We start from the raw sequence: 9,410 nt of genomic DNA, 5'->3' as shown, positions 1-9,410 counted from the left end.
GAATATGCAAACTACGTCATTATAGCTTTTATATAATATGCTGCAAATATGATATACATATAAACAAAAGAATATTGTTCTATTTTTTAATTATATATATATATATATATATATATATATATATATTTTATAAATAAAGCCATATTTGGAAAACAGTATACATTTAGCTCTACATTTTTTATTCATTTATTGACTGAAATTCAAATAAGATAGATAATATTCATTGATAATATATCATATCATTTCTTAACTAAAATTCAAATAAGATAGATAATATTCATTGATAATATTTGTATCACCGTTTTGAGTTAACCGCTTAAAATGATATTCGTTTCATGAAATCATTCATTATATACTTGTATAAAAACGAAATAAGCGACGAATAATAGCCTTTTTGTTATTTCAATTTTATGTAACAATTCTATACTTGAGATTCGTACATGTGAATCATTATAATATTAAACTATTGAATTTAAATTGATCAACATATCATTTCATACATGTATCATTTATTCATTATCGAAAATAGATTCGATAAACATCAAGTTTTAATTCATTTTTAACTTATTTATTCTATTTGTTAAGTATAGTCATTAAAATGTTACAAAACTAATATTTTAAAATTTGATATAAAATATTCATCAATTGCTATATAAGTTTGATAAATATAAAAGCCGAGTCTGCAGTTTTTTAGTTGTTAACATTTTATTATATATATACTATATATATGTAATATATATAGAAAGAAGAGAGAGAGAGAGCATAGTTTCTAAATGTAATTTCTAATAGTAATTGAAAATATTTTTTAATAAAGAATGATAAGTTTTTAATTAAAGCCATTATTAATATTTTGATATTTTATTATAGTGATTATATAGATTATATAGATAAAATATAATAAAATAATAAATAGATAATAAATAAATAAATAGATAAATAAGTAGATAATAAATAGATAAAATATAAGAAATATAATAACTATATGTAATATTTACGTTGGGAAACTTTAACTACTACAGATGATAAATGAACACAAATAGAGCAATAACATAATTTACGAAATGATAACGTCTACAACCTTTCATATTGCTTCATATTTTCTATCATTACTTTACTGCTCGGATGTCACCGAACAAATGATAGCAAAACCGTACAAACAAGCACGCTATTATTTACGTTATCAAAGTCGAACATAATGTTATTTATAATTTATTGCCGAAATATTTTATATATTATAAAATATACACAAGCGGAATATTAAATTATGGAAGTATTTTAATTTATTGATTAAAATTGATTATTTACTAAACAATTTATCACGGAGCTAATCATTTGAATTTATTCGATTATTTTACCTCGGTTTTCCGAAGTCAAATTCTATAATATTTAGTTTTGCATTTTAAAAAATTGATTTATAGCAAGCTAAATAAATAAATAAATAAATGATGTTAAGAAGAAAAAGAAGACACATAAATAAATAAATAAATAATAGCGTGAAAAGAGAGAACGTACTAATATTTTTATATAATAAATTATTATTAATTAAATTATTTATTATTTTATTTATATTATTTATATTATCAGAGAGACATATATGTTACCCTCTGAGAACATTCGTGGATATTGGCTTTGTAGTTCATGTTCACGTTTTTAATGGCCATAGAGGAAGTATCGCTTCCAAGGATCACCTAAAAGCGGGCCAGACCTCTCTCAGTCTTCTCTCTGATCAGCGGCGTTCATGACAGCTGAACAGCTGAATCGAACAGCTGATGCGTTGAGTAGTGTAAACGTCATCATGATGTCTTCGTTATGATCGCGCTTTATCACAATGTCGATAAATGAGAGATTAGAAGCTTACCGGCGCAAGAAACGTAGAGAAAAGATGACAGAGACGATCAAGAGCACCGTGGTAAACGCACTTCCGTGGAATCGAAATGATGGGAATGAAGAATCTGCCAGAGAATTAACGAAAGACGAAGAGGTGAGGTTATGCCGGATTATAACCTCGATTTGTAAAGTTTTCTCTTTCTTTTCTAAAAATTATATAAAAAATTTTATAAAAATTATAATTTTCTTTGTTTCAAGGTTAAACTATGTGAACAGCAGCTAGATATCCAGGATACGGAAGACATTCCGTTGAAGGAAAATGCACAGGAATCGAAAAGTACAGTACTTATAACCAAAGTGATTTATTTATTATATTTTTTGTTATGGATTACGTTATATGCTATTGCACTGAAATATGAGTTCGGTGCTGTTTATTTCGTATTGTCAGCTTTGCTCTTTATCTGTTTAAATACTAGATCTGGACCAAAGCAGCGGGGTGAGCCTAGTGCTTACTCTGTCTTTAATCCAAATTGCGAAGCTATAGAAGGGACACTTGATGCATCGCAATTTGAGAGAGAAATAAGATATGGTATAGGTGCAACGCGATAATATAATAAATATAAAAAAAATATATGTATATACATATATATATATATATATATATATATATATATATATATGTATATACATATATATATATATATATATATATATATATATATATATGTTTGATGTTATAAGTTAATCAATGCATTTGAAATTTTTCAATATGATTGGACCAAAATAATAAGATGAATATATTAATGTGTTTGTTGTATAATGTAAAATCTATAACAATAGCTTCGCAATTTTGAGAAAGATTAGGTGATATTATTTGAATGTGAAAATCATATTTAATTCATTCAAATTTATATCTAAAAATTATTATTTATATCTTAATGTAAAGAAAATTTAGTGTCTCTTCTACAATGAAATCACGAATATAGATTTAATGAAGCTTTATAGCTTTAAAGAAAGAGATATGAAATGTGATATAAAAGGCACATGTTAAACATATATAAAAATAGGAATAAGAGAATCATATATCATTATTTTTATATACATATATACTTATATATATGTATGCATTTATATTTATATATACTTGAGATATTAGAAATAGAAATATGTATTTTATATATTTTGCCTCCAAAATAAAATCATCTTATCTATATAAGCAATAAATATAAGATAATAATATAAAGTAGTGTTAAAATTATCTTCATATTTCTATAGAGAATTGATTTTTCTTTTATAATACAAAGAATATCTTAAATTTAATAATTCAATCTATTTTGCCACTTATATTATTTTGTATATAAAAATAGAATAACGAAAAATATACATTGTTATAACAATATATTATATTGCATAACAATGAATGTTGTCGATATTTATGTTTTTTCTCTCTTGCAAAACTTGTATAACATCTTCGTAACATTTCGCCATCTCGTCGAGGTGATTCAAAGTATCGCTGTTAGATTCGAGTAATTGTTTGCGAAATGTCGTCAAATCAGTTTTAGAACGATGCAAATTTTCATCGAAGCATAAAAGCGCCTTATCCAGGTCCAAAAGCAAATCGTTCCATATCCTTACATGTAGTGACCTAGAATATATCACATTAATATATTTTTTTATGCTACATATTTTTTTATGCTCTTGAGATTATTTTGTTAATAAATTGAATTACAATCGTGATACAACAAGCGTCATTTATATAAAAATGAAATTTTACGAATTTTATGAATTTAATTTGTATCATTAATTAACATATTGTTATATTCACTGAGTATTCTCTATCTGGTCGATTTTTATATGAAGATCTTTCACTGCTGCAAGCAGAATTTTCAATATTCTCTTCAACTTCTCTGAAAATATAATATTCTATATATAATTTCGGGTTTTTAAATATTTTTGCTATAGAAATAATAGAGAACGAAAGATATACCCTTTGCGTCTTGAAATTTGTTGTTGTCGATTGATTCCAGTACCTCGTTAATAGTTTTGTTAAAATACTTTGGATCCCATTCAATAACTATACTTTCGGACAGTCGCCACATAGTTTGACTAATCATCTGTGCCAGAATTATACCGCGTGACCGTAAACTTTGATTATGACTATTTGCAGAATTACTATCGTTCTGTATAAAAGAAAACAATTAATAAAAAGATATTTTTCTAGTTAATAATATCAATTAAATACAAATTAAAAAATACATATGATTAAGATCTAATATATAGCGTAACAATACATTTTATCCAATTGAAAATACTTACGAATAAAAATATCGCTTGCGGAATATTCAGAGAAAGGCGGGGACCAACCACTTCATGTTCGAGATATGTCCAATTGCGATCAGGGATTGTCTTGATGGCTTCGACGGCTATTGATCGTATCACGTCGGATCCGGATAAAGCCACGTGTTCATTAGCTAAAATCAGAAAATTTCCCTGTTAAATTTCCTTGAAAATTTTCCTTATTTCTGTGTTTATAGAATTCCTCGAGATTTAAACGAACCTCGCGTAAGACGGCCATGCACGGCTACGTAAGCCATGACTTTTCGTCGTATAAAAGTAGGCAAAGTCTGTGGACAAACATCTAAGGATATCAGAGACACACAGAAAATCAGGCTTCGTCGTGGCCGCCAATCATGCGTGGAATAAATTCTGTCCAGGACATGCGCTAATTCTAGAGCTATCGCGATACCGTCTTCGTTAGCCGATAAGATGATGTATCTATCTGAAACAATTTGATAGGATAAACAGACGAAATTCTGTGAAACAGAAAATATTATTTTTCTGTCTCAAATAAAATACACGCGACATTGAAGTATTTGAAATAATCGCGATCTCTAAAAATTATTACATGTAATTTTAATTATGAAATAAAACAAACAATAATGCCAATAATAAAAAAAATATATGTAATAATATTATATAAAATATTTTCAAAATTGTGATTATTATTAAAAATTATTTCATATAATTGTATATGAATTACGCTATGAATTATGAAAAAAAAATATTTTTTTAGAAATCAATTTTTAAAAAATTTTATATACAAACTTCTTTATATAAAATTTTAAATAAATTTGATCATTATTTAATTGAGAAATTCACCTGATTCGCGTGAGCCGCGAACAGTTGCGCGAACGCAAAACCTATAATTGGTTACTTCATGAACAAAGGATAAATTGGAAAAGAATCCGTTGATACGTCGTATGTTAGCTTCTATTAAGTCGGGTGCCTGCCAATTTCTAATGAGAAGAAATTAAAATTATTTATTAATAAAGAATTCAATCCATTATTTTTCTAACGATATGCCAAAATTTTCTGTGTGTGCTGATATTTTTAACTAGTTTTATAATAATTTTTTGATCATTTTTTTAAAAAATAAATAAACAGTTTTGAGATGCTACGTACATGGCACGTTCGTAGTCGAACGACGCTTTCGTCAATTCTAGAAGCGCTATTTGCTGAAGATGCTCCGTTGTCCGGAGGCCATTTCCGGCCAATTCGTTCCGTGTCTTTTGCACTCGAGTTTCTATCGATCTCTCGGCGGCAAAGCGGCCTAATAAAAAGCCACAGAGAAGACAGAGGAAACCGATCGAGAAGAGAAACGAGCAACATAATCGTTTCGTTACAAATTCACTCGACTCGTCGATATTGCGGGTCATTTGGAAGCTGAGGACTCGCTGCATTCTTGCAGGATGTTCGTAGGAATTTTTTTGAGTGTAGCTTCTTCCTGTCTTACTTTATTATGTCATACTTTGTCGAATGAAATCACTCTTTTTGGAATAATCACATAGTGAAAATGACGAACGAAATGTCTGTAGAGGTCTTTGAAATTATAAATTACGATTTATATATTATTATTACAGTAAAATAAATTCGCTTTTGACTGTTTCTAAACAAAGTCCACGTGCACAAAATTCATCTTAAACTAATGATATCCCATGAATATAATTAAAGCTAGAAAATATACGATGAAAGTTTATTAAATATGACGTATAAGATACTCTTGTGATTTATTCGCGCGCAAGTTCTAATTGCTCGATAAATCATGAAAACGATTTACTGATTTTGATAATTAACTCGATGAAAAATCACAGATACGGTGTCCACGTTGTTTTGATAACAATTATTTAAATGATAACAAACTGATAATTTGCTATCACGCACTTCATATGTCACACTTTTGTCTTCTCGCAGGAAAATTATTCGTTGGATTTGATCCACTATAAAGACGGCCAACTTGACGGTTTTCCGTTGTCTTTGTCGTCGCCAAATATTGCGTGGGTCCTCGAAAATATATTTTACAGTCCGCCTCTTCGACGTCTCTCGTTTATTTTATTCTCACGTCGGAAGAGCGCGCGCGTCGTTCTCATCTTTGCTTCTTCGGAAGAAGATAGGGAAACGAAAGGAAAAAAAGACATGTAAATAATATACAGGATGCGCGTAGGAAAATACAACGAGATCTATTCTCGGATCGAATCCGCATTTAACTCTGAGGCCCGATGAAAATATTTCGATACTTCAAATCTTTCATCTTATTATACATAAATGTATCGTTAGTTTTTAAATTATTTTAAAAATTATCAAGTTTTAGAAATTAAACTATTAGTTAATTAAGAGATACAGTAACATGAATAATTATGAAAATGGAAGATTTAATTATCGAGAGAAATAAAACAGACTTGTAATTACAAAAATTTTGAGGTATTTTAAATTTGACGTATATAAGTATTTGAGAGATAAGATAATACAGAATTATTAAATTCATGAAAAATCATAATACAATGCACACATATACATATACATATACTATTACATGTTTCTTTGGATACGCGTAGATAGACGTCAAGACTGTGGACGTCCCAACTTATTTCGAGCAATAATACGATGGCGGTTTCATTTATAAATAGTTTTCGATGTATTACGTGCGCGTGCAAGGTTGTTCCAACTATAGCACGTTCTGCACCAATTTTCGAAATATCCACAGATTTTTCACACCTATTAATGACAATATTCATTTCACCATATTTCAAACATATTCGATAGTTATTCGTTTTAAATGTACAGAAACGTTTTAGAGAGAAGTAGAGATTAATTCATGTGATCTAAATCAAAGTAAATTAGTTTCACATTTGATTACGATCGATAATATCGCGCAGGATATTTAACACTATTTATTATTTAATATTTTTTATTACAATTAATCTTAGATTTTCAAGGAAATTTTATTTGTGAAAATTAAATTTATCGTTATGTAAACTTTTTTATATATGAAGGAAGAAATAACTATAATTAACAAAATAATCTTATACTTCTATCTTAAAACTTTTCTATGCTATACTTTATATTATCTGTATGTGTATGCAAATTATTGTCGCATTATCGATAAATCTCTTTCGGCTTTAAATTATTTGACATTTTTTTTCTAGACAGAAAATAGATTCATTAACTTTGGCGATGTGTCCTATCAGGATATCCTTCGTTTCTCTTACGCTTGTATGCGTCAAAAAATAAAGTTAAAATCTTTGTCCTTTATGGTCCTTTGGTTTTATGTATATATATATATATATATATATATATATATATATATATATGTGAAATCGTATAATCGTATAATCATATGCTCTATATACATACATATGAATTTGTGAATTTTTCATGGATTTCAGCAATTATGATTCTAGATAAATAAAGCTCGTTAATTCTTGAATTGTAAATGAGATATTATTCAAATATTGTCTAAATAAAATGTAAATATTTAAATAAGGATAATGATTCAAATATTGTCTAAATAAAATGTAAATATTTAAATAAGGATAATGATAGTATTATGGAAAATATATAGGATTGGTCTTCAGTAAAAATTAACCTGATTTTCACCTTTTTATCTTTGAAAGATGAATTACTTATAACGTTTTTCACCTTTTTATCTTTGAAAGATGAATTACTTATAACGCAAAATCTAAATCGACATTAAGGAAAAGAATATACTGCAATGAACAAAATAATGTCAGCTTGTATAATTTGGTTTGAGAATGTTTTTGAGTCATTTAATACATATATATATATACAAACTATGTTATTTATACACTTTTGCATTGGAATGTTTAACATATACAATAATTAATAACTAATATTATCTCTATTACTGTCTTATTATTTAATAGATAATGAAGATTCACCATATGTCTTCAACTATCACATGTCATGTATTTGCGTGATTTATTCTATAATATAAAGAAACTGTAAATGGGAAAATTTAGAAATATAAATGTAAATAAATATAAGCATATATTTCTGATATTTTCTAAAAAATTTCCTAATATATATGATTTTAATGTTTCTGTAATGCGATACATGTCCAACAACTTCAAATTTCATGACAAAAATATATTGAAAAATTATATCGAATATATAAATTAAAAATTTGTCATATACAAGTTTTCATTTTCGAAAAACTTAACTGTAAAATTCAGAAAGCTATTAATTAAATACTATGTATTATGTATTATGTAGTCATTAATTATATCGGTGATATAAACTAAAAATTTCGCATATATACGAGGTTTTATTTTCGAAAAGTTTGACTTTAGATATCATGATATTTTGAATTAAATTATGTAATCATTAATCATTTTAAAAATAATAATTATAAATGCTATAATTACATTTATACGTACATATATACATTATTAATAATTATAAGTTTTATAATTAAATACTGTAATACTATTATTTTTTTATTTTATTATTATATAATATAATTAAAGTGCAATTACAATTATTAATTAATAATTATAATTAATATAATATTATAATTAAAATAATAAATATTATTAATATAATATAATTAATAATTAGTATAATTAATAAATAATATAATTAATAATTATAATTAGTAATGTAATAATTAAATTATAATGGTACCATTGAAACTTGTATAAAATTCAAGCATAGGAAAAATATGACTAATTTTTCAAGTTCGAGATTTTTTAACAAGTTTTATATGAAAAACAATTGCACTTTGTATATATCAGTACATATGTGTCTCTCCTTATATATATATATATATATCTCAAGACATAGGATCTGTGACAGCATGCAATTACTCGAATTTAAACATGATGAGATTAATCGGACTAGCCTAGTAGCTCTCTCATCTAAAGGAAACTTTTTATTACAGTATTTGCAAATCATTATTACATCTGTGGATCATTACTGCATCTCTTTTGGCTTTGGATTATTTGACATTTTTTTCTAGACAGATAATAGATTCGTTAACTTCGGCAATGCGTTTTATCAGAATATCCTTCGTTTCTTTCACGCTTGTGTGCGTCAGCCTAATCTAGTTGAACCTTTGTCTTTTGTATATTTTTCCCCTTTATATATATATATATTTCTGTTTGTTGATTTATCCGATGAGCGTATTATGGGGAATGTATTTATGCGACGGTAAGCATTCGTTAATAATATTATTTATAAAGAAAATATTTTTTCGATTTTCTTCGATCATGTTGACTGTTTCAATT

The 9,410-nt window shown here is 26.6% G+C and overlaps 2 protein-coding genes across 5 annotated transcripts; one reads left to right on the top strand and one right to left on the bottom strand.

The window, feature by feature from the left end:
• Positions 1-1,732: 1,732 nt before the first annotated feature.
• LOC105252658 (SAYSvFN domain-containing protein 1) lies at positions 1,733-6,377 on the top strand. 4 transcript variants are annotated; one of them, XM_025408242.1, is made up of 3 exons: positions 1,738-1,981; positions 2,086-2,164; positions 6,079-6,377. In XM_025408242.1, the coding sequence occupies exons 1-3, from the start codon at positions 1,829-1,831 to the stop codon at positions 6,108-6,110; spliced, it is 264 nt and encodes an 87-aa protein (XP_025264027.1). In that variant the 5' UTR covers positions 1,738-1,828; the 3' UTR covers positions 6,111-6,377. The 4 variants fall into 4 exon arrangements, with proteins under 4 accessions (XP_019883526.1, XP_025264027.1, XP_025264028.1 ...); XM_025408243.1 differs by lacking the exon at positions 6,079-6,377 and adding an exon at positions 4,362-4,411 and having other exon boundaries at positions 1,739-1,981; XM_025408241.1 differs by lacking the exon at positions 6,079-6,377 and adding an exon at positions 2,304-2,433 and having other exon boundaries at positions 1,739-1,981.
• LOC105252657 lies at positions 3,214-5,725 on the bottom strand. Its single transcript, XM_011260157.3, has 7 exons — positions 5,290-5,725; positions 4,987-5,123; positions 4,385-4,606; positions 4,144-4,298; positions 3,815-4,007; positions 3,653-3,734; positions 3,214-3,472 (listed from the first exon to the last, which is right to left on the bottom strand). The coding sequence occupies exons 1-7, from the start codon at positions 5,565-5,567 to the stop codon at positions 3,229-3,231; spliced, it is 1,311 nt and encodes a 436-aa protein (XP_011258459.1). The 5' UTR covers positions 5,568-5,725; the 3' UTR covers positions 3,214-3,228.
• Positions 6,378-9,410: the final 3,033 nt, after the last annotated feature.

This window comes from Camponotus floridanus, unplaced genomic scaffold (assembly GCF_003227725.1).
Source record: "Camponotus floridanus strain SB8 unplaced genomic scaffold, Cflo_v7.5 scaffold2, whole genome shotgun sequence".
In the NCBI taxonomy this organism is placed as follows: domain Eukaryota; kingdom Metazoa; phylum Arthropoda; class Insecta; order Hymenoptera; family Formicidae; genus Camponotus; species Camponotus floridanus.
The sequence above is the reverse complement of the archived record's forward strand: the minus strand, read 5'-3'. Positions and strand labels throughout refer to the sequence as shown.

Coding starts and splice junctions, on each gene's coding strand:
- LOC105252657 (XM_011260157.3), bottom strand. CDS start 5,567: ATGCAGCGAGTCCTCAGCTTCCAAATGACCCGCAATATCGACGAGTCG. Junction 5,124..5,289: donor TTCGACTACGAACGTGCCAT/GTACGTAGCATC, acceptor TCTTCTCATTAG/AAATTGGCAGGCACCCGACT. Junction 4,008..4,143: donor CGCAAGCGATATTTTTATTC/GTAAGTATTTTC, acceptor TCTTTTATACAG/AACGATAGTAATTCTGCAAA.
- LOC105252658 (XM_020027967.2), top strand. CDS start 1,829: ATGTCGATAAATGAGAGATTAGAAGCTTACCGGCGCAAGAAACGTAGA. Junction 1,982..2,085: donor AATTAACGAAAGACGAAGAG/GTGAGGTTATGC, acceptor CTTTGTTTCAAG/GTTAAACTATGTGAACAGCA.